The sequence below is a fragment of the Erythrolamprus reginae genome, chromosome 3, assembly GCF_031021105.1.
Source record: "Erythrolamprus reginae isolate rEryReg1 chromosome 3, rEryReg1.hap1, whole genome shotgun sequence".
NCBI classification, from domain to species: Eukaryota; Metazoa; Chordata; class Lepidosauria; order Squamata; family Dipsadidae; genus Erythrolamprus; species Erythrolamprus reginae.
This window is the reverse complement of record NC_091952.1, coordinates 249,388,952-249,414,796: the sequence shown is the minus strand read 5'-3', so window position 1 is coordinate 249,414,796 and position 25,845 is coordinate 249,388,952. Positions and strand designations below refer to the sequence as shown.

Sequence of the window (25,845 nt, the reverse complement as noted above, 5' to 3'; positions counted from 1 at the left end):
TTATTTTATTTATTTATTCATTTGTCCAATACACAAATACATAGGAAGAAAAATAGACATGTAGTAACATATATAAGGGTAAAGTGAACTTAGAGGAGAGGATATATGAAAAAAAGAAAATATATATGATAAGTGAGAGAAAGGAAAGACAATTGGACAGGGGTCGAAAGGCACACCAGTGCATTTTTGTACGCCCCTTACTGGCCTCTTAGGAACCTGGAGAGGTCAATCGTGGAGAGTCTAAGGGAGAAATGTTGGGGGTTAGGGGTGTTGTGTAGTGGGAAGCCAGTGGAAGAGAACAATAATGGTGTGTAGTGCTCTGTAGCAACGTTTTGAGGGCAGGAGTTGAAACAGTTTATCTCCAGAATGCAAGGGGTCAGTAAATGACATAGCAATGACATATGATGTTAATGTGGGGGTTCTTGCACAACTCTGGCTCAAGTTGGACCCCCAAAATATTTACTTACATACTCACTTACTTACTTACTTATTGGCTTTATATGTGGCTTTCAACAAATAAAGAAATAATAACAATCTCCTAAATCCAATATTAAATTTAAATGAACTTGTCTAAAACTCAAATTGGAACTGGAAAAGGTGTAAAAAAGGGCATCAAGAATGCTCAAGGGAATGGAGCCCCTCCCTTATGAAACCAGGTTGCAACGCCTTGGTCTCTTCAGCCTTGAAAGACGGCGTTTAAGGGGTGACTTGATTGAAGTGTATAAAATCATGCATGGGATAGAAAAGGTGGATAGAGAAAAAATATTTTCTCTATCACACAATACTAGGACGAGGGGGCACTCCCTAAAACTCACAGATAAGAAAGTGAGGACAAATAAATGGAAACATTTCTTCAGCCAGAGGGTCGTTGGTTTATGGAACTCACTTCCAGAAGAGGTCGTGACAGCTGTCAGCCTGGAGAGCTTCAAGGCAGGATTAGGCAGATTCATGGATGCCAAGTGTATCGGTGGTTATTGAAATGGATGTCCAAGTGCCACCTCTATGTTGGTTGAGGCAGGCAGGATTCCCTTGAGTACCATTTGTTGGGTGTCAAGGGAAAGGGAGGGTCTTGCCTTCTCTTTCTGCTCAAGATCCCCATGTACAATTGGTGGGCCACTGTGTGACACAGAATGCTGGACTCTCTGGGCTTTGACCTGATTCAGCATGGCTCTTCTGATGTTCTTAAATTCATTAAAAATCAATCACTGCCATTCATACAAACAAGCATGCATTCCAATCATTGGCCAGGAGCTAATATCTAGTGGCCCCAGGCCTGTCGGCACAAAGGGTCTTCAAGCTTTTGCAGAAGGCAAGGAGGATGGGGACAGAGTAAAATAACAGAGTTGGAAGGGACATTGAAGGTCATCTAATCCATCTCCCTACTTAGGCAGGAAATTCTATACCATTCAGACAAATTTATTTATTTATTTTTATTTATTACTTAGATTTGTATGCCGCCCCTCTCCGAAGACTCGGGGCGGCTCACAACACGTAGAAACAAATCATAAATAATCTAACAATTTAAAATATTAAAGATTTTAAAAAGACCCCATATACTAACAGACGTACACACAAGCATGCCATATATAAATTAAACATGCCCAGGGGAAGATGTTTCAGTTCCCCCATGCCTGACGGCAAAGGTGGGTTTTAAGGAGTTTACGGAAGGCAGGAAGAGTAGGGGCAGTTCTAATCTCCGGGGGGAGTTGGTTCCAGAGGGCCAGTGCCGCCACAGAGAAGGCTCTTCCCCTGGGGCCCGCCAACCGACATTGTTTAGTTGACGGGACCCGGAGAAGGCCCACTCTGTGGGACCTAATCGGTCGCTGGGATTCGTGCGGCAGGAGGCGGTCTCGGAGATATTCTGGTCCGATGCCATGAAGGGCTTTAAAGGTCATAACCAACACTTTGAATTGTGACCGGAAACTGATCGGCAGCCAATGCAGACTGCGGAGTGATGGTGAAACATGGGCATACCTAGGTAAGCCCATGACTGCTCTCGCAGCTGCATTCTGCACGATCTGAAGTTTCCGAACACTTTTCAAAGGTAGCCCCATGTAGAGAGCATTACAGTAGTCGAACCTCGAGGTGATGAGGGCAAATGGTTGTCCAATCTCTTCTTAAAAACTTCCAGATTTGGAGCATTTACAACTTCTGGAGGAAGTTGTTCCACTGATTAATTGTTCTAATTGTCACGAAATTGCTCCTTAGTTCTAAGTTGTTTCTCTTTTTAATTAGTTTCTACCCATTGTTTCTTTTTCTATCCTCAGGTGCTTTGGAGAACAGCTTGACTTCCTCTTCTTTGTGGCAACCTCTGAGATATTGGAACATTGCTATCATGTCATCCTTCTGTTCATTAAACTAGACATACCCAGTTCCAGCAACCATTCTTTATGTTTTAGCCTCCAATTCCATAATCATCTATGTTGCTCTTCTCTGCACTCTTTCCAAAATCTCCACTTCTTTTTTACATCGTGGTGACCAAAGCTTGATGCAGTATTTCAAGTGTGGCCCTACCAAACCATTATAAAGTGGCATTAAATAGTTAATGCAGGCATTTATCCCTCTGTTAATGTGGACTGGAAATATGTTGAGTTTTTTGGCAGATTCAGATCACTCCTGGCTCATATTTGAATGGGTGTCCACTAGGACTCTGAGATCCCTCTCTTAGTTACTACTATTGAGTGAGGAACCACATACAGTGGTACCTCATGATACGAACCCCTCGTCTTACGAACAACCCGAGATACGAACCTGGGGTTCAGAATTTTTTTGCCTCTTCTTACAAACCTTTTCCTTCTTACGAACCTGCTGCCGCCGCCGCCGAGAAGCTCCGCTGCCCGGCTGTCGCTTTTTGAAATAGCCGGGGGGCTTCTCAGCGTCCTCCTGAACCTGAACGCCAAACCTGAACTTCTGGGTTCAGCGTTCGGGAGGCTGCCGAGAAGCCCCCCGGATGTTTCAAAAGATGACAGCCGGGTGGCGGGGCTTCTCAGTGGCCTCCCAAACCCGAACTTTTGCCGAACCTACGGTGTTCGGGAGGCCGCCGAGAAGCCCTGCCACCTGGCTGTCACCTTTTTAAACAGCTGGGGGGCTTCTCGGCGGCCTCCCGAACCCTGAACCCGGAAGTTCGGGTTTGGCGTTCGGATTCAGGAGGACGCTGAGAAGCCCCCCGGCTGTTTCAAAAGGTGACAGCCGGGCGGCGGCGTTTTTTTGCCCGGGGGGGGGTTTTGTTGCACGGATTAATTGATTTTACATTGTTTCCTATGGGAAACAATGTTTCGTCTTATGACCTTTTCGTCTTACGAACCTCCCCCGGGAACCAATTAGGTTCGTAAGATGAGGTATTACTGTATACTATATGTGTGCATTTTGTTTTTCTCACCTAAATGTAGAATCTTGCTTTTTTTCACCATTGAATTTCATTTTGTGAGATAGCGCCCAATGTTCAAGTGTGCCAAGATCTTTGTGTTTCTTGAACCTTTCATAATAAACTCCGTTTAAGAAATCATGCCATTTCCACTAAGCTTCAAAGTCACTTACCTTCAGTCTATTTTTCATCAATGTTAAGATAATATTGGCTAGGCAGTATATAAATCCTCCCATTGCAATACCCGATGCTCGTGATGACTGTAGGAATAACTCCAGTGTAATTATTACTGAAATTATATCTTGGTAGAGAGAAAAAGATGTAAGTCACAAAATGTCCTTTCTCATTAATTGGGATCCTTCCCCCCCAAAAAACATTCCCATCTCTTCCCATAACATGCATTTCTTTCACTTACTTGGTCCTATGCAAAATGTAGCCATGGATATGACAAGTAGAATGACGCACAAATAAGACAACAGACTGTGCTTCTGTGGGAGAAAATAGGTCAGAATTGAGCAAAGCATCTATGAAGTTGCAAAGTTTGTTGGAAATGAACATCCTAAAGGCTGTCATGGAAAAATCCAGTGGAAGAAACAAAAGGCAGCAACACAAAACAATTCTTACTTTGAGATTCAGAGGTTTATTTTGCTAATAGTTTGGAACATAAAGAATAATAATAATAATAATAATAATAATAATAATAACAACAACAACAACAACAACAACAATAATAATAATAATAATAATAATAATAATAATAATAATAATAATAATTTATTGGATTTGTATGCCGCCCCTCTACAAGAATCGTCATAACACAATATTTAGGGTAATAGCCCTTCACTCCTCCACCCGAAACAGAATATCCTACGAAACTATACTCAATATCCTTGTAGCTTACAACTATGACACCTTAAACATGATCTAAGTATTGCCCACAAGTTCATATGCTGCAACGTCCTCCCTGTCAACCACAACAACACAACCACAACAACACAAGAGCACACAACAGATACAAGCTTAATATTAACCACTCCAAATTGGACTGTAAAAAATACAACTTTAGTAATCAAGTTGCCGAACCATGGAACTCATTACCGGACTCCATAGTATCTTCCCCTAACCCACAACATTTTACCCTCAGACTATCCACAGTTGACCTCTCGAGATTCCTAAGAGGTCAGTAAGGGGTGTGCATAAGTGCACTAGTGTGCCTCCCATCCCCTGTCCTATTGTCTCTCCTATATCTCCTATATCGTATCTACTATTCTTCCTTTCTATTCTTCTTATACTACTCTCATAATATCCTTCTATTCTCTAATTGATATATTCTATTCCTAAATTTTCACTTCTATTCTTTCTCTAATATATTTTACTTGAGTATAACCTCTATAACCTTCATTGTGTATTATTATGCATTGGACAAAATAAATAAATAAATAAATAAATAAATAAATAAATAAATGAATGAATGAATGAATGAATGAATGAATGAATGAATGAATAAATAAATAATGAATATAACATCGATAGTATCTTGGCGACGTGGAGTGCTGGCTTAATTTTTGTAAGCATGTTGGTTGGCTCTGTTATAACATCTTGATTAGTTGGTGGGGTAACACCTTGAGTAATTGATGCCATTGATGCATGCAGATTACCGGTAGTTGATGTTTGCAGATTAGGGATGACATCCTGAGTAGCTGTTGCAGTTGATGCCTGCAGACTAGTCAGCTGTTTTGTAATGTATGTCTGAGGTGTAACACCCCAGGTTTTGGTTTGGCTCTGAGTTTGTGGTCTGGCTATGTGTTTATGGCATGTGCCAGTTGGCTTTGTGTGGATGTCGGAGGGGGGTGCAGCAGTTGGAAGTGCTGCCATGATTTGGCTTCTGAGTGGTGGTTGTATTTTGTCTGTGGGGTTGGTATGAGTTTGGGTCTAGTGAGGGTGGTTGATAGTGGCATCCTGTGTTGTTCCGGGTCCGGCATCAGTTTTCATGGCTGGGACTCATTTTGTTGATTAGGACTACTTTCCAGATGTCTGGTAAGCAGGAGGTATTGTCAAGTTTATTCATGTTGTGGGGGCATTTTTCTATTTCAATGCCTTTCATAATTATTCTCTTATTGAAGAGACTGAAACAAAGAGATTCAAAACAAATACAATGCCAGGCCAAAGGAAGTTAGTATCGGGATGGCAATAGTGTGACCAACATGGCTCGGTTAATAAATTGAACTTTGGATGAGAGATTTCGACTGGAATCTGATTTATTTCTCAGATGCTCTTTGGGGTGCTGACATTATCCTGCTACTAACTTACTCCTGGTACCCCACCCAGGTTAAAATTCATCCCTTTCATCACCACACTCACAAGTTCATCACAAGTGCAGGGATTTCACTCACCTCCTCCTTACATCCGCTGGCGAAGAACAAAGGAAGACCTTGGACTCTAAGAAAGGAATTTGTTGTGGATAGTAATTTTCCTTCTCAGGCAACTACTCCTCCCAGTTCTACTGTGGCAGGCCAAAGTCTCTAAGCAATGTTGGATTCTAAAGCAACCTTTCTCTCCAATTTATTTCTCCATAACCTCTTATTCAAAAGTTCAGGCGTTTTCAGAAACTGTTGTTCCTATCTATAACTTTTCGTTAAGGGCCCTGAAATTTTGAGCACCAACTATGACATTTAGAGTTTGTATCCTTCTTAGCTTTTTTGCCCCTCCATCTTTGCTACTTTACCTGATATCGCAACAGGTCAAGCATCACAACCATCAAAATGAGACTAACAGTACAAATTGCAAAGCCAGTCAGAAAAAGAATCCTTCGGCCCAAGTAGTCAACAAGATACGTCTGAAAAATATTAAAGATCAGGAAGCATGAACACATGATAGGTTAACACAACTAGGGTTTAGGGTTAGGGTTAGGGTTAGGGCTAGGGCTAGGGCTAGGGCTAGGGCTAGGGTTAGGGTTACGTTTGCGGTTAGGGCTAGGGCTAGGGCTAGGGCTAGGGCTAGGGCTAGGGTTAGGGTTAGGGTTAGGGTTAAGATTAGGGTTAGGGTTAGGGTTATGCCACCCAACTCCCAATGAATTCTGGACAGAGTATGCATTTTTGAATTCAAAGTTAAGAGGAATGAAGAAAAAAAACCAAAAACTTACCGGTAGCAAAGCTAGGAAGCCGAGAAGTAGGCTTATACCTATTCTCAGGACCCACGTGGATGAGATATATATTTCTATACTCTTCAAAATTTCTACATTACGATAATATAACTGAAAGCAAACAAAATATCAATTAAACAGTTTTAGGTGATTGGAAGAAGCTACTGCTTTGGTAGAAAACTGATAGAACACATGATGTTTCTATATTATAACTCAGAGGTCTTCTAACTTGGCAACTTTAAGACTTGTGGACTTCAATTTCCAGAATTCTCCAGGCTGGAGAATTCTGGGAGTTGAAGTCCACAAGTCTTAAAGTTGCTATGTTTGGAGACCTCTAATAACTCCTAGCCTGCCAAGGAAACATAGACTATGGGAGGGGGTGCTGGGAATTGTAGTTCAAAGACAACTTCAGTGCTACTACTTGTCTACTTCTAATAGGAATGTTTTGAGAATCAAACACATTGAAATGAGAGGATCAGCTGCCCTTTGAGTATCTTTATTTCCTAGAGAATATTGTTTGTGTGAAGTCAGGCTTCCATATACTAAAATTCTCCAGATGTGCGAAGCTATTATGTGAATAACTCCCATATTTTTCCTTCAGAGATTACACTGGTTGGTTCTGTGGTTGGTTTGAATTCTTAGGATTTTCTGCTTGAAGTGGGGAAAAAATGAAACATTGATTTTGTGTTTGGCTGATTAGATAGGCTTGTTGTTATTAAAATGGTTATCATATACTATTATATAAAAGTAAAAAGTTGAGGTTTGATGCTACTACTTTATTCTACTGTAACAAAATTTTCAGACTACATTATCAGAATTATCAGACTACATGTACCACTAATAACTACCATAAGCAAGAAAAACAATCTATCTATCTCAATAAGAAAACTACAAACTATGTATGTATGTATGTATGTATGTATGTATGTATGTATGTATGTGCTGGTGCCTGGAGGCTGTTGGGGTCTGGATGGGTGTCAACAGACTCAAACTCAACCCGGATAAGACGGAGTGGCTGTGGGTCCTGCCTCCCAGGGACAATTCTATCTGTCCGTCCATAACCTTGGGGGGGGGACTATTGACCCCCTCAGAGAGGGTCTGCAACTTGGGCATCCTCCTCGATCCGCAGCTCACATTAGAGAAACATCTTTCAGCTGTGGTGAGGGGGGTGTTTGCCCAGGTTTGCCTGGTGCACCAGTTGCGGCCCTATCTGAACCGGGACTCACTGCTCACAGTCACTCATGCCCTCATCACCTCGAGGTTCGACTACTGTAATGCTCTCTAAATGGGGCTACCTTTGAAAAGTGTTCGGAAACTTCAGATCGTGCAGAATGCAGCTGCGAGAGCAATCATGGGCTTCCCAAGGTATGCCCATGTTACACCAACACTCTGCAGTCTGCATTGGTTGCCGATCAATTTCTGGTCACAATCCAAAGTATTGGTTATGACCTATAAAGCCCTTCATGGCATCGGACCAGAATACCTCCGGGACTGCCTTCTGCCGCACGAATCCCAGCGACCGGTTAGGTCCCACAGAGTTGGCCTTCTCCAGGCCCTGTCGACTAAACAATGTCGTTTGGCGGGACCCAGGAGAAGAGCCTTCTCTGTGGCGGCCCTGACCCTCTGGAATCAGCTCCCCCCGGAGATTAGAACTGCCCCCACCCTCCTTGCCTTTTGTAAAGTTCTTAAGACCCATCTCTGCCATCAGGCATGGGGGAATTGACACATCTCCCCCGGACCTATACAGTTTATACATGGTATGTTTGTGTGTACGTTTGCTTTTAATAATGGGGCTTTTAGCATTTTTTAAATTATTAGATTTGTTCTTACATTGTTCTTGTTATTGTTGTGAGCCACCCCGAGTCTACGGAGAGGGGCGGCATACAAATCTAATAACAATAACAATAACAATAACAATAACAATAACAATAACAATAACAATAACAATAACAATAACAATAACAATAACAATAACAATAACAATAACAATAACAATAACAATAACAATAACAATAACAATAACAATAACAATAACAATAACAATAACAATAACAATAACAATAACAATAACAATAACAATAACAATAACAATAACAATAACAATAACAATAACAATAACAATAACAATAACAATAACAATAACAATAACAATAACAATAACAATAACAATAACAATAACAATAACAATAACAATATGTATGTATGTATGTATATATATATATATATACAGTAGTACCTCTAGATACGAGCTGTTCCACAAGCGAGTATTCCACGTTCCGAGCAGAGGCGCGAGCAAAATTTCTGTTTGACACCCGAGCTCAAATTCGGGATATGAGCCGAGCTTCCACTAGGTGGCGTAAGAATTCCTTGCTTCAAGTTATCTTGGCGCGAAAAACAAAGTCTAAAGGCATTCATTCGAGATGCGAGTTGATCGACATACGAGCTCGGGCCTGGAACGAATTAGACTCGTATGTCGTGGTACCACTGTATATACCGTGTTTCCCCGAAAGTAAGACAGTGTCTTACTTTCTTTTTACCCCCAAAAGCCCCACTACGTCTTACTTTCGGGGTATGTCTTACGTTGGAAAAAAATTGAAAGGGTCGCGTTCCCGAAGGCATCTCCCCAGAGTCCAGAAGGGCAGCCGCGGGACAGGAGCCTTGTGAGCCCTTTTCCAAGTTCAACCTCAGGGCTCCAAGCGGCGTGCACGCGTGGAGCCACAGACGCGTGTCGGGGAAGCGTGTGTCTGGAGGGGAGGAGCCGCTCTGCACAGTTGGGCTGCCCCACCTGCCTGCTGGAAAGGAGGCGGGCGAAGGAGGGCGCAGCTCCGGCCGCTCGCCTTGGAGCTGGTCGGCCTCGCTGGCCGCTTGCAGCCGAGCCTCGGCAGGACTCGGTTGCTGGGACGAGCGCCTTCGCTGCAAGCCGCCGCCCACTCGCCTCGCTTCGGACCAGCGCCGTCCTTTGCTTTGCCAAGCCGGGGAAGAGGCGGTGGCGCGCGGCGAGGCAAAGGCAAGGGGCGCGCGGGGAGCTTGGAAGCGACGTCATCGGGCTCCCCCCCGGCAATACCCCCGTGTTTCCCCGAAAGTAAGACATATGTCTTACTTTCGGGGTATGGCTTATATTAGCCGACCCCCCTGAAACCCCCGATACGTCTTACAATCGGGGGTGTCTTACTATCGGGGAAACAGGGTATATATGGTGGAAAAACAAAAGGTCATGTTGCCAACTTTAAAAGCTGCTACAAAAGCATATGCCACCAGATAAAGACAGAGCGCTTCAACTAACACAGCAAATAAGAGGAAAACCTCCTGCGTACCAAATCCGACCATGCCTTCTACAACTTTGTAAATAACAAACGCAAGGACTCAAGACCCATCCCACCACCAAAGGGACCCAACAACAAAAAATGCTATGATGAATAAACCAAAGCTAACCTCTTCAACACATTCTTTGGGGATGAGCTATTGCTGTTTACAAAGACTGAGTCAGTCTTTGTAAACAGCAATGGCTCATCCCCAAAATTCACTAATCACACCACAACCACTCCAAACAACTTACCCAAATAGATTTCACAGAAGACAATGTTGAAAAAGCACTGCATGACCTTAAACCTTCTCTATCAATTGGGCCTAATGGTCTATCTGCATACTTCCTAAAAAAGCTCTCCATAGCCCTAGCTGAACCACTAAGCATAATCTTTGAAAAATCATTCAGGACCAGCTCACTACCAAAGCTATGGTCACAAGCAACGGTCATCACCATCTTCAAAAAAGGAGATCCCAGTCTAGTTGAAAACTACAGACGAATCTCACTATGCTGTGTTACATGCCCCGAGTCTAGGGAGAGGGGCGGCATACAAATCCAATAAATAAATAAATAAATAAATAAATAAATAAATAAATAAATAAATAAATAAATGAATGAATGAATGAATGAATGAATGAATGAATGAATGAATGAATGAATGAATGAATAAAGTCATATAATCAATCATAAACCAATCAATTACCCACCACCTTGAAACTAACAACCTACTCTCTAACAAACAATTTGGTTTCAGAAAAAAATTATCTTGCAATCTGCAACTCCTTCACTGCAAAAACATATGGACTACACATCTCTATCAGGACAAATCAATAGATGCAATTTACATTGACTTCTGTAAAGCCTTCAACTCAGTGGTTCATGACAAACTACTTCTAAAACTCAAATCCTATGGCATCTTAGGATCCCTCCATAGTTGGATAACTGCTTTCCTATCGAACAGACAACAAGTTGTCAAAATAGGGAGCACCATATCTCATCCTGTTCTGGTTAAGAGCAGTGTACCCCAAGGCAGCGTATTGGACCGAAACTCTTCATACTTTATATAAATGACCTTTGTGATCACACTACAAGCAACTGTGTTCTGTTTGCCGATGATGTAAAACTTTTCAACACCACCGATAACACAGCTACTGTCCAGAAAGACCTTGACTTTGTGTCTGAGTGGTTAAATATCTGGCAACTCCAAATCTCAACCAAGAAATGCTCTGTCCTACACACTGGCAAAAATAATCTGAACATCAAATACAAGCTGAATAAACAAGACCTTAGAGACAACCCTCACTCTGTAAAAGACCTTGGAATGCTCATATCAAATGACCTAAGTGCCAAAGCCCACTGCAACAACATCGCCAAAAAGGCTTCAAGTTAACTTAATCCTATGTAGCTTCTGCTCCGGCAATCTCACACTACTAACCAGAGCATACAAAACTTTCACCAGACCAATCCTTGAATACAGCTCAGCTGTCCAGAACCCACACCACATTTACACTTTAGAAAATGTCCAGAGATACCTTACCAGAAGAGCCCTCCACTCTTCCACTCGCAACAGAATACCCTATGCAACTAGACTTACAATCCTAGGTTTAGAGAACTTAGAACTACGTCGCCTTAAACATGATCTATGCATAGCCCATTTAATCATGTGCTACAATGTCCTTCCTGTCAATGACTACTTCAGCTTTAACCACAACAACACACGAGCACACAACAGATACAAACTTAAAGTAAACCACTCTAAACACGACTGAAGGAAATGCGACTTTAGCAATCAAGTAGTTGATACATGGAACTCACTACCAGACTCTGTAGATCATCACCTAACCCCCAAAACTACCCTTAGACCTATTCACTGTTGACCTCTCCCGATTCCTAAGAGGTCAGTAAAGGGCATGTATAAGTACACCAGCGTGCCTTCTGTCCCCTGTCCTAATGTTTCTTTTTTACTAGTAATATGTACCAGTATATGTACAGTGATCCCCCGCTCGTTGCGAGGGTTCCGTTCCAGGACCCCCCGCAACGAGCGGGTTTTCGCGAAGTAGCGCTGCGGAAGTAAAAACACCATCTGCGCATGTGCAGATGGTGTTTTTACTCCCACAGCGCTAGCGAGGAGCCGAAGATTGGGGGCGGCGTGGCTGTTTGCCGCCGGCATGGAGGGCTTCCTAGCAGCCCCCCAAACCCGGGTTGGGGGTCCGGGGGGCGCTGGCTCTCGGCGCTTTCGAGCTGAGTCTGGGAGCGAATTCGCTCCCGGACTCAGCTCAAAAGCACCGATAGCAAGCGGCAAGGAACGGCTTGTCCACGCCATTCATTCTCGGCGCTTTCGAGCTGAGTCCGGGAGCGAATTCGCTCCCGGACTCAGCTCAAAAGCGCCGATAGCAAGCGGCAAGGAACGGCTTGTCCACGCTGGTTCTCGGCGCTTTCGAGCTGAGTCCGGGAGCGAATTCGCTCCCGGACTCAGCTCGAAAGCGCCGAGAATGAACGGCGTGGGCGGGCGAAGGGCGGGCGGCAGCGAGGAGTTTGCGTGGGTGGTGGGGAAACTCCTCGCTGACGCCAGCAAGAGGGGGAAGACTCAGGGAAGCCGCCCAGCAGCTGATCTCCCGGTTGCCATCTACGCATGCGTGCCCATAGAAAAAACGGGCACGCATGCGTAGATGGTATTTTGACTTCCGGGTTGAAAAATAGCGAAGTACCCTGTTCGCAATGGTTGGGGACGCAATAAACGGGGGATCACTGTATATTATTATATCTTTGTATACCACCAATATGTACTTGACAAAACAAACAAATAAATAAATAAACAAAAGGAATCAGAAGTCAATATCTTTCTTTTTCTTTCCCCCTTTTTCTCTCTCTTCCTTTTTCCTCCCGTATTTCCCCATTATCTTTATGTCTCTTTGAATTTTTGTATTTTATATTTTTGATAAGTTAATAAACATATTGGAATCCAAGGAAATTTAAAAAAAACAGATAACCCCAAAATAAGAAAGAAAAGAAAAGAAATCATATATTATATTCATTAATAATCACTGGTTTATTAATCAATCCACTGATATAATAGAATCAATGTAAAATTGTATTGCAAAATAAAATTACAGTTGTAAAACTGTAACACCTCTGACGTAGTAACACATAGTAACATAGTTCCGAAAAATAGCCTATGTTTAGATATATGTGTCTGACTTACTTCATTAAAGTTAAGAAACTGTGTCCCGGCCAATATGACAATCATAGTGACGAGGCGCCAGGAGTCAACTGAGACTTTGCCGAAATGAATTCTGCCGAAATGAATTCTATATGTTTTCTTCTCTTCCATCTCTGAGAGTTTCTCTTCCCGAAGTTCTTCGATTTCTTCTTCCACGTCTCCAGACAACTTTAACCTCTGCAAGACTGAGGGGGGGGGGGAGAGAGAGAAGAAAACAAACTCTTTTTTAAAAATTAAAATATATTTTTATTAAATTTTTATTACAACAACAACAAAAAACTTAAAGAAAAAGTGCCCAACAACAATAAACCCCACCACCATTTAGGGGGTTAAATTATTTGTAATAAGTTTCAATTTCTTCCTTGGCTCCGGTTTACATTTCTTTACATATAAAAAGTGAATGGAATTTATTTTTCACATTGTCGTCATAAATTCTACTTAAGATAAAATTTTTCACCTTATTCCATCGTGCCATCAGCTTCTCCAATTTATTTTCATCAAAGTTATTTAATCTTATTTCCATAATTTCGAAGTGGATGTGGTCCACTATGTACCAGCACCAATTCTGGATTGTCCATTTATTGCTATCCTTCCACCCTAATACCACTACTGCTTGAGCTCTTTCCAAAGCTGCTGTTTTGATTACTGCTAAGATTTTGATAATTCAGTGCAGTAAAACTTTTGCTAGCATTTAATTTCTTTGCAAAAAGACTCAACTGCATAAGACTTTGTACATAGTAACCACACTGACCACTTTGTATAATGTGGTGAAAAAGATGGGAAAGTCGAGCCAGGGCAAACATCTGGAGTTAATTTTACTTGTCCTCTTCTTTCGCTTTCATCCTTTTTACTATCAGCATGCTTTCCATCTCAATGTAAGACATCCAATTTCTATGTAATAATATGTGATTGTATGTTGTGTATCTGAAACACCAGTGCTGACACTAATATTAATATATGTGATCAACAATATTGAAATAAAAATCTGTTAACAGTTCCATTTTGTCCCATTTCTCATTGTCTTCCAAGTTGACCCACTATGTGTGAAATTACACTTGAACTCTTACTTCTTTTCAATACACTTTAGAGTAATTTTACCATTCCTTGCTGTCTCTTCGTCATCTTTTTGGATCAGTAGGTATCTAGGACTTTCAGGTATCATGGGTAGTAGTAAGATCAGAGTCATCGGAATTATTGCAGACAGAAACAGCAATAGATACCAGCCTGCACAAGAAGACACAACAATAATATAGAATTATCTGTGATCTGCTTTAAATCAAGGTGGATTTTGCAAGTATATGTCTACATTTATTTTATTTATTTATTTATTTATTTATTTATTTATTTATTTATTTATTTATTTATTTATTTATTTATTTATTTATTTATTTATTTATTTATTTATTTATTTATTTATTTATTTATTTATTTATTTATTTATTTTGTCCAATATACAATGAGGGTTTTAGTGGGTATATATCTATATACACATAGTAAAATACATGATGAAGGTTATAGAGGAGATACTCATAGTAAAATATATCTAAGAAATAATAGAAAAGAAGGTATAGTAATAGAACATATCAATGATAGAATAGAAGAAGAGATATAGGAAAAGAAGAGAGGTATAGGAGATGTAGTAGAGCAATAGGTAGTGTTTTTTGGGGGTGGGTGGAAAAGTATAGTGTCTGAGCGGCAGTCCCTTCGGGACTGGGTGGCACAGAAATAATAAATAAATAAATAAATAAATAAATAAATAAACAAACAAACAAACAAACGAACGAACGAACGAGCGAGCAAGCAAGCAAGCAAGCAAACAAACAAACAAACAAACAAACAAATAAAAAACCCACCCTGTTTTGCCTCAGAGAATTTTAAAATAAAATACTGTACTGTGTGTCTATAACAGTGAGCTCATAATAGGGCAATTCTATCAATATCAAAATGCCACTTAAATAGTTGAGCTAGATGATTTTTAAGTGAGCAATTGCTCACTGCTCAGCTTAGAGGGAACTATGGCAATAGGACAGGGGACGGAAGGCACTCTAGTGCACATGTACTCGCCCCTTACTGACCTCTTAGGAATCTGGATAGGTCAACCGTAGATAATCTAAGGGTAAAGTGTTGGGGGTTTGGGGATGACACTATGGAGTCCGGTAATGAGTTCCACGCTTCGACAACTCGGTTACTGAAGTCATATTTTTTGCAGTCAAGTTTGGAGCGGTTAATATTAAGTTAAATCTGTTGTGTGCTCTTGTGTTGTTGTGGATGAAGGTAAAGTAGTCGCCGACAAGCAGGACGTTGCAGCATATGATCTTGTGGGCGTCTTAGTTCTAAACTTTCTAGGCCCAGGATTGAAAGTCTAGTCTCGTAGGGCATTCTATTTCGAGTGGAGGAGTGAAGGGCTCTTCTGGTGAAGTATCTTTGGACATCCATGTTTTTCAAATATAAGAAAGCAACTATTTTAATATGCTGCCTACCACTTAGCTCAAACTCAAGGCTCAGAGGCTGGATCTGGTCTGCAGGGCCAGCCTGGAAGCGGCAAATGACTAGCCCATGGTTCCTCTGCCAGTGAAAAGAAGAGCTCAGGAGGATCACTGGCCTCCCTCCCAAGCTCCATTTTTCACTGGCAGAGGGTGGCAGGAAGACATTGCAGCTGAAAATGGAGCTTGGGAGCCCGTTTTCTCTGGCAGAGTACTCAGCCCTCCACAGGCGCCCTTGACACAAGAGATGATGAGTTGGACACTACACTACCACCCCACAGAGGCCAAACATGTCCTTATGTGGCTCGCAGGATCATATGCTGCAATGTCCTACCAGTCAATGACTACTTCAGCTTCAACCGCAACAACACAAGAGCACGCAACAGATTCAAACTTAATACGAACCGCGCCAAACTTGACTGTAAAAAATATGATTTCAACAATCGAGTTATCGAAGCATGGAACTCATTACCGGACTCAATTGTGTCAACCCCTAACCCCCAACACTTCTCCCTTAGACTCTCTACGATTGACCTCTCCAGATTCCTAAGAGGCCAGTAAGGGGCGTACATAAGTGCACTGGTGTGCCTATCGTCCCCTGTCCAATTGTCTTTCCTTTCTTTCACTATCTTATATACTCTCTTCCTTTCATATATCCTCTCCTCTAAGTCCACTTTCACCCTCTTTTATATTATCACGTGTCTATTTTTCTTCCTATGTATTTGTATATTGAACAAATGAATGAATAAATAAAAATAAATAAATAAATAAATGATTGTGGCACCCCTGCTCTAAATAGAGTAGGACAGCTCGCTACAGCCATCTCACTGCGGCCAACACACCAAGGCCAACTCATTGTGGCCAAGTTGCTATGGGACAACCCACACTGCCGACAACTGGCTGGAGGACCATTTAACAATTCAATTTGATTATTTAAAATATTTTTTTTTAAAAAGATTTTTTAAATTTTTCTCATTCACATTTTGCTGTCTCTCCCATTTCATCCTTTCTTTAATGATTCTATTCCACCATTTCTTTCATAATAGTGTAACTCTTGTCCCTTGGTGAGTTGCTCCATGGCACGTTGACCACGGTGAGTTGTCCCACAACAAATTGGTCATTGAAAATTGGCTATGGCAAATTGAATACAACAGATTGTCATAGACACACACGCGTAGATACACACACACACACACACACACACACACAAATGGGTATCAAAGCAAAGCAGTGTTTTGGAGCATTTAAGGTAAAAAAATGTAGCCCTTGTCTACAAGTGTTTTAGCCAAAATTTCTGTAACCCAGTAAGCACAGTAGTTGGAAAATAGCAGAAGCTGTTGGAATTAGAGACATTTATTTGTTTGTTTGTTTGTTTGTTTGTTTGTTTGTTTGCTTGCTTGCTTGCTTGCTTACTTACTTACTTACTTACTTACTTACTTACTTACTTACTTACTTACTTACTTACTTACTTACTTACTTACTTACTTATTTATCTATCAGATTTGTATGCCGCCCCTCTCCGTAGACTCGGGGCGGCTAACAACAATAATAAGACAATGTAAACAAATCTAACATTTAAGTTAATTTAAAAAACCCCAATTTAAGAAACCAATCATACATACAGACATACCATGCATAAATTTTATAAGCCTAGGGGGAAGGGAAAGTCTCAGTTCCCCCATGCCTGATGACAGAGGTGGGTTTTAAGGAGCTTTCGAAAGGCAAGGAGGGTGGGGGCAACTCTGATATTTGGGGGGAGTTGGTTCCAAAGGGTCGGGGCTGCCACAGAGAAGGCTCTTCCCCTGGGTCCCTCCAAACGACATTGTTTAGTTGATGGGACTTGGAGAAGGCCAACTCTGTGAGACCTAACTGGTCACTGGGATTCGTGCGGCAGAAGGTGGTCCCGGAGATATTCTGGTCCGCTGCCATGAAGGGCTTTGTAGGTCATAACCAACATTTGGCAACCAATGAAGACTGCGGAGTGTTGGTGTAACATGGGCATATTTAGGAAAGCCCATGATAGCTCTCACAGCTGCATTCAGCATGATCTGAAGTTTCCAAACACTTTTCAAAGGTAGCCCCATGTAGAGAGCATTACAGTAGTCGAGCCTCGAGATGATGAGTGCATGAGTGACTGTGAGCAGTGACTCCCAGTCCAAATAGGGCCGCAACTGGTGCACCAGGCAGACCTGGGCAAACGCCCCCCTCGTCACAGCTGAAAGATGTTTCTCTAATGTGAGCTGTGGATCAAGGAGGACACCCAAGTTGCGGACCCTCTCTGAGGGGGTTAGTGATTCCCCCCCAAAGGTAATGGACGGACAGATGGGGTTGTCCTTGGGAGGCAAAACCCACAGCCACTCCGTCTTATCAGGGTTGAGTTTGAGTCTGTTGACACCCATCCAGACCCCAACAGCCTCCAGGCACTGGCACATCACTGCCACTGCTTCACTGACTGGACAAGGGGTGGAGATGTAGAGCTGGGTATCATCTGCATACTGATGATACCTCACCCCTTGCTCTTGGATGATCTCACCCAGCGGTTTCATGTAGATATTAAATAGTAGGGGGGAGAAGACCGACCCCTGAGGTGCCCCACAAGGGAGCAACCTAGAGGTCGACCTCTGGCCCCCCACTAACACCGACTGCGATCGACCGGAGAGGTAGGAGGAGAACCACTGAAGAACAGTGCCTCCCACTCCCAACCCCTCCAGCCGGAGCAAAAGGATACCATGGTCGATGGTATCGAAAGCCGCTGAGAGGTCAAGCACCAGGACAGAGGATAAATCCCTGTCCCGGGCCCGCCAGAGATCATCCATCAGCGCGATCAAAGCAGTTTCCGTGCTGTAGCCAGGCCTGAATCCTAACTGCTGAGGGCCTAGATAATTGGCTTCTTCCAAGGACCGTTGGAGCTGGAGCGCCACCACCTTCTCAACAACCTCCCCCATAAAGGGAAGGTTGGAGACTGGGCGATAGTTGTTGAGAATGGATGGGTCCAGGGAAGGCTTCTTGAGGAGGGGGTACACAAGTGCTTCCTTGTGGGGATCCGGGAAGGACCCCCTCCCCAAAGAAGCATTGACAATCTCCTGGACCCAGCTCTGTGTCACCTCCCTGCTGGCCGACACCAGCCAGGAGGGACACGGATCCAGCAAATAGGTGGTGGAACTCACAGATCCAATGGCCTTGTCCACTTCATCAGGTCACCAGATCAAACTCTTCCCAGACAGGTGGACAAGTACGGGCCCTGTTCACCTCGACTGACTCGTCAGTCGACTCTGTTTCACAATTGGAGTCGAGGTCCGCTCGGATCCGAGTGATTTTATCAGCGAAAAACATGTTAAAATCCTCGGCACTACTCTGCAAGGGCTCCCCAACTCCCCCCTGATTAAGAAGGGAGCGGGTCACCCTAAACCGAGCGGCCAGGCGGGATTCTGCTGATGCTGTCAAGGCGGCATGATACGCGCATCCTGCCGCCTTGAGCGCCACTTTGTAATCTTAATGTGAGCTCTTGCAAGTGTTCAATCGGATTCGAACTTACTCTTCCGCCATCGCTTCTCTAGATGTCTCTTCTGGCGTTCCAACTCCCGGAGCTCCTTGTTGAACCATGGAGCTCTATGGGGTCTAGTGCAATGGAGAGGTTGCAACGGCGCAATTTGGTCAAGAGCCTCCGCTGCAGCCTTGTTCCAGGCCTCAGCCAGAGACTCTGCCGAGCTGTGTACGAGTGTATCTGGAATAACCCCAAGCGCCTTCTGAAAGCCCTCTGGATCCATCAGGCATCTGGGGTGGAACAGCTTAGTCGGTTCCGCCTCCCTGCGGGGAAGGATTGGAGCCAGGAAGTCAAGCCACAGTAGAAAATGGTCTGGCCATGACAAAGGCAACACTTCTAAGTCCCTTAGTCTCAGACTATTACTCAATTGCTCCGAGAGGAATACCCTGTCGGGTGCGTTCCCCCCTTCGTGAGTTGGACCCTGTACTACTTGGGTCAGGTCCATTGCTGACATAGTGGCCATGCACTCCTGTGCCAGTCCTGAGGTTTTGCTGAGTGATGGCAGGTTAAAATCCCCCAAGACAATAAGTCTAGGGAACCCTACCGCCAACCCAGCTACCTCTTCGAGTAGCACAGGCAGGGCTTGTGACACGCAGGTGGGAGGCAGGTACGTGAGAAATAAGCCCACCTGAACCCCTAAGTCCAACTTCATCAAGAGAGACTCGCAACCCGCAATTTCCGGAGCAATGAGTCTACGTAGGCGAAGGCTCTCCCTGGCTATAATAGCCACTCCTCCCCCGTTTCCCTGGGGTTCGAGGTTGATGCCATATCTGAAACCCGGCTGGGCAAATTTCAGAGAGAGGAACTCCTCCCTCCGGGCCCAGCCAGGTTTCAATTACACATGCCAGGTCGGCCTCCTCATCCAGGATCAGATCCCGAATGAGGAGAGCTTTATTTACCACCGACCTGACATCTAAAAAGAAAGATGAGGGTGTTGGAAAATATAAAGAAAAATAAAAAAAATGAGTAACAGAATAATAGAACTGTGCATTTTTGAACTGACAAAGTACAGTTCTTAAAAACACATACCTTTCTCTTGTCCTATCAGTGAAGGAATGGTCACAATTTGACCAATCACGTTGCCCAGTTTTACAAAGACATCAGTTAGCATGATAACACCTCCCCTTATGGGTCTGGGAGCAATCTCAAAGAGATATAGGTATATAAGGCAGAAGTGTGCACCTGTTTGGAATATAAGTTAAAAGGTAATTCAGATATATATGGGACACAATGTAGAAAAGTACATTAAGAGAGCATTAGAAACCATTGCTCTCTACCTCAAGCCATTCTACATGGAACTTTCCAAAATGTCATTCTTCCCTATACAATGTCTAAGAGAGGTCATTGTCTGGGTTCGAATCCCAGAAGGGTATGGCTAGCTGACAAGAGCTAAAATAGCTTGAAATAGATCTGTACTAGTCTTTCTTTATTTCTTGGTCGGTAAACATAAATTTAACACAAAAACAGTTTGTTATGAAAGCGACTGCTGGCAAAGGTTCCTGGTTTCAGGCTGAAAGGTGAAAGTAGTATGCGCTGTCTAGTAATGGGCAGCCAAAATTTTTACTGCCACACTGTGGGTGTGGCTTATTTTGTGGGCATGTCTTAATGGTCATGTGACTGAGTAGGAGTGGCTTGCTGGCCATGTGACCAGGTGGGAGTGGCTTGAATGATCATCATAGTTCAAGTGAACTGTTAAGTCCTTGACTTGCAACCTTATCAGTGTCACTCGTTGGAATGACAATTTGCTTCACGTTTCCTGCGCTCGACTTCCTGGGTCACTCCCCCACCTCAGGCCAGGTAGCTAGGTGAATGAGTGCTGCCAGAAGCATATTTATTTATTTATTTATCTATCTATCTATTTATCTATCTATTTATTTATCTATTTATTTATTTATTTATCTATTTATCTATCTATCTATCTATCTATCTATCTATCTATCTATCTCTTTATTTATTTATTTGTTTATTTATTAGTTTATTTATTAGTTTATTTATTTCTTTGTTTATTTCTTTGTTTGTTTATTGGATTTGTATGCCACCCCTCTCCGTGGACTAAATGCTGCTAGTGCCGCTTCCATCCACACCTCCTGCTAGTACCTCATGCAGGAGGTGGCCGCGTGAGGCTGGAGGGAACTGGGCAGAAGAGAGGGAAGCTCGTCCAAGGCCAGGAAGGAGGAAAGAGGTAAAAAGCAAGGAGCGCAGATGCCACAGCAGCAACAAGGGAAAAATTGAGAGCCAAGCTGAGACCGGTAATCCAGGAAGTGACAGCCGCCGATCAGCTGGAGCTGCACATACATCTTCATTTCCACTGGTGGAACTGTGTTCCACCTCGTCCTGCCTGCTGCCCACCCCTGGCTCTGGCTCATAATTGGGTATATCCGGTCACAATTCAAAGTGTTGGTTATGACCTATAAAGCCCTTCATGGCACCGGACCAGATTATCTCAGGGACCGCCTTCTGTTGCATGAATCCCAGCGACCAGTTCCCGTCAACTAAACAATGTCATTTGTCAATGGCGGGACCCAGGGGAAGAGCCTTCTCTGTGGCGGCCCCCACCCTCCTTGCCTTTCGTAAGCTACTTAAAATCCACCTCTGCCACCAGGCATGGGGGAATTGAGATACCCTTTCCCCCTAGGCCTTTACAATTTTATGCATGGTATGTCTGTATGTACGTTTGGTTTTTATAATAATGGGTTTTTTATTGTTTTTCGTATTGGATTATTATTGTATGCTGTCTTGTTATTGCTGTTAGCCGCCCCGAGTCTCCGGAGAGGGGTGGCATACAAATCCAATAAATAAATAAAATAAATAAATAAAAATATCATGCTGCCCTGATAGACTGCCTCACTAGAAAAAACACATTGAACCACTGCTATCATGTCACCCCTTAGCCTTTCTTTTCTTCAGATTAGCCATACCCAAATCCTGCAACCGTTCTTCATATATTTTAGTCTCCAGGCCTTTAATAATCTTAGTTTCTCTCCACCATGTATGTATGTGTATGTATGCCTTGGATTATTACTCGGAGTCTCTGGTAGAATTACCTGAAAGGCATAAAGAAGTGATGGCAAACCTATGGCAGGGTGCCACAGGTGGCACGGGGAACCATATCTGCCGGCACACGAGCTGTTGCCCTAGCTCAGCTCCAGCATGCATGTGCGCACCGGCCAGCTAATTTTCAACGGAGGCTTTGGGAGGACATTTTTGGCTTCCGGAGGCACTCTGGAGGGATGGGGAGGGTTTTTTGTCCTCCCCAGGCTCCAGGGAAGCCTCGGCAGCCTGGGGAGGGTAAAAAAATGGCCCTACTGGGCCTAGCAGAAGTTGGGAAATGGGCTGATTCTGGCCTACAGAGGGCCTCAGGGGGGGACAGGAGAGGCAGTTTTCGCCCTCCCCAGGCATTGAATTATGGGTATGGGCACTCATGCATGAATGATAGTGTGTTCACACATGCTTTTGGCACCCAAGGGGAAAAAAGGTTCGCCATCATTGGCATAATGAGCCGGGGTAGCGCAGCAGGTAGAGTGCTATACTGCAGGCCACTGAAGCTGACTTGTAGATCTGAAGGTCAGCGGTTCAAATCTCATCCCAGGCTCAAGGTTGACTCAGCCTTCCATCCTTCCTAGGTGGGTAAAATGAGGACCCGGATTGTGGGGGCAATAGGCTGGCTCTGTTAAAAAGTGCTATTGCTAACATGTTATAAGCCGTCCTGAGTCTAAGGATAGATAGATAGATAGATAGATAGATAGATAGATAGATAGATAGATAGATAGATAGATAGATAGATAGATAGATAGATAGATAGATAGATAGATAGATAATTCCAGGCCTGACTGCTTCTCTTTAAAGAATACACAAAGCCAAGACAATCATGTGTCTACTCACCTAAACATATCCCAGTAAGCAAATGTGCACAAATGGTGAATTCATAGGCATATATCACCACATCACAAGTCAAAAAGATGAGCGAGATGATAGTCAAAATATTATTTACCATTATAGACCCTTTCCTAAAAAAAAAATGAAAAAGGAAAAAAGTGGGTAACAAAGTGAAAAATAAAATTAGCATAAATCGAAAGAACTACAGTGAGCTTACTGCAAAGCTGAATGTTTTGAAAATCGAAACATGGAAACATAGAAGACTGACGGCAGAAAAAGACCTCATGGTCCATCTAGTCTGCCCTTATACTATTTCCTGTATTTTATCTTACAATGGATATATGTTTATCCCAGGCATGTTTAAATTCAGTTACTGTGGATTTATCTACCACATCTGCTGGAAGTTTGTTCCAAGCATCTACTACTCTTTCAGTAAAATAATATTTTCTCACGTTGCTTTTGATCTTTCACCCAACTAACTTCAGATTGTGTCCCCTTGTTCTTGAATTGAAATGATTTGAATTAAGCATTGTGCCAGTCAAAGATGCCTCCAGAATGGAGATGTCCTTGTCTTAAACATCCATGTCTGGTTTCCGCTTTTTTCATGAGCTTGAAAACATATCCATCTACTTTAATCAGCGGATTCCTAATCCTTATCTTTAGGAAGCATTTGTTTTTGGCTCTACTAATTATCAGACAGACTTTTTCTCAAGTTGTTTCCAAGTTTTATAAATTGAATTCAGATATCTTTAGCTTCTCAGATCCCAGCAAGCTCTGCTCAAACACTTTCAATCTGTTTTTGTTACCTAGGATTTTAGATTAGGTTTTAGACTGGTTTTGTTTTAGGTTTTTATTAGGTTTCTCAGATCTGTGTTTGTATTCACCTTATTTTATAAGTACTGTTGGACAAACTAAACTTGCAAAGTTCGGGCTCGTGCCGAACTCAATTTTTTTTTAAAGTTTGGGTAAAGTTCGGGTTCGGGTTCAGCGTTCGGTCAAACACCACGAAACACCGCCACCTGGGAGGAGAGTGGGGAATCCCATCGTGGGATTTCCCACCTCCTTTTGCTTGCGACACTGCAAGCAAAAGGAGTTGGGAAATCCCATGATGGGATTCTGGGGGCGGGGCTTTGACGTCACGGAGACTACTTCCTGGCCAGCTGAAAAGGGGAAGAAGGAGTCTCCATGATGTCAAAGCCCCGCCCCCGGAATCCCATCATGGGATTTCCCACTTCCTTTTGCTTGCAGCGCCGCTGCGGCATCCTTTTCTGTAAAAATAAAAGGAAGCAAAAGGAGGCGGGGAATTCCCCACCCCCTTGTTTATTTTTACAGAAAAGAACGCCGCAGCAGTGCTGCTGCTGTTCAGGTTCAGGTTCGGGTAAAGTTTGGGTTTGGGTTCGGAGAACTCAACCGAACTTCACGGCAAAGTTTGGGTGAGTTCGCTCAACCCGAACTTTGTTGGGTTCACCCAACACTATTTATAAGCTGTCCTGAGTCCACAGGAAAAGGGTCACCTAGAAATCCAATTAAAGAAATTATCCCTCTGGTATTCCCAAATTTGGGAGGATGCAAATTTGCTTTCCTTTTGCAGATTCGGACAGCGAGGAGCTGGGGAGGAACATGGGCCAGACCAGGAGTCTGGAGAAGGCTTGGTGTCAGAGGTAGAGATCCAGCCCAAGCCATCTGGGAGGTCTATGCTGACTCCAGAGCCTCCAGAGACTGACATATAGTGCCTGGGAAAATGGGTATAAATGGCTGGAAGAGAAAAAAATATCTCCAAAATCTTAGAAACACAAACAAACGATACCTCAGTACTGAAGACACATAAAACAACCAGAATGTGCCACCAACCTACAAATCCAAAACCTCCTTTAAAACATCATACAGTGATACCTTGTCTTACAAACTTAATTGGTTCTGGGACAAGGTTCTTAAGGTGAAAGGTTTATAAGATGAAACAATGTTTCCCATAGGAATCAATGGAAAAGTGATTAATGAGTGCAAGCCCAAAATTCACCCCTTTGCCAGCCGAAGTGCCCGTTTTTGCACTGCTGGGATTCACCTGAGGGTCCCCTCCATGGGAAACCCCACCTCTGGACTTCTGTGTTTTTGCGATGCTGCGATTTCGCTGAGGCTCCCCTCGCTGGGAAACCCCACCTCCAGACTTCCGTTGCCAACAAAGCACGTGTTTTTGTGCTGCTGGGATTCCCCTACTGGGATTCTCCTGCAGCATCACAAAAACACGGAAGTCCGGAGGTGAGGTTTCCCATGGAGGGGACCTGCAGGGGAATCCGAGCAGCACAAAAACGGGCGCTTCGCTGGCAATGGAAGTCCAGAAGCGGGGCATCCCAGCGGCATCCCAGGCAGTGGGTTTGTAAGGTGAAAATAGTTTGTAAGAAGAGGCAAAAAAATCTTAAACCCTGAGTTTGTATCTCAAAAAGTTTGTAAGATGAGGCGTTTGTAAGATGAGGTATCACTGTACTTGGACTTTAGAGAATATCATACCACTATCTAGCAGATTACATACTAACACACTTCACCTTCCCAGACTTTATATGTATATACTATTTCAAACAAACCCCCTACTTAGTTTACAACTATATCTATGGAAATCAGACATACCCACCAAATAGGATAGCAAAAATGTTTCCCAAAACATCCCCATTATGCTGGAAATGTAAGAAGGATATAGGAACCTACTACCATCAATGGTGGACATGTGGTAAAGCTAAAATATACTGGAAGATGATAGAGAAAATATTAAAAGAAATAGTAAAGCAAGATATAGATAATACCCCGGAATTCTACTTATTAGGAGTTACCAATCAGACTTACAAGAAAGAAATTCTTTACTTAATTATACACATATTAACTGCGGCTAGAATAATATATGCGCAAAATTGGAAGGGGGA

At 43.1% G+C, this 25,845-nt stretch overlaps 1 protein-coding gene across 1 annotated transcript in view; it reads right to left on the bottom strand.

The window, feature by feature from the left end:
• The window catches only part of LOC139165480 (solute carrier family 2, facilitated glucose transporter member 7-like), a 38,883-nt gene that overhangs the window by 5,760 nt on the left and 7,278 nt on the right, over positions 1–25,845 (bottom strand). The window contains exons 4-11 of the mRNA XM_070748656.1: positions 22,940–23,064; positions 20,087–20,239; positions 14,129–14,254; positions 13,013–13,215; positions 6,507–6,617; positions 6,090–6,200; positions 3,780–3,852; positions 3,538–3,665 (exon numbers count right to left, since the gene is read on the bottom strand). Of these exons, the coding sequence (XP_070604757.1) occupies positions 3,538–3,665; positions 3,780–3,852; positions 6,090–6,200; positions 6,507–6,617; positions 13,013–13,215; positions 14,129–14,254; positions 20,087–20,239; positions 22,940–23,064 (1,030 nt within the window). The remainder of the gene's footprint in view (positions 1–3,537; positions 3,666–3,779; positions 3,853–6,089; positions 6,201–6,506; positions 6,618–13,012; positions 13,216–14,128; positions 14,255–20,086; positions 20,240–22,939; positions 23,065–25,845) is intronic.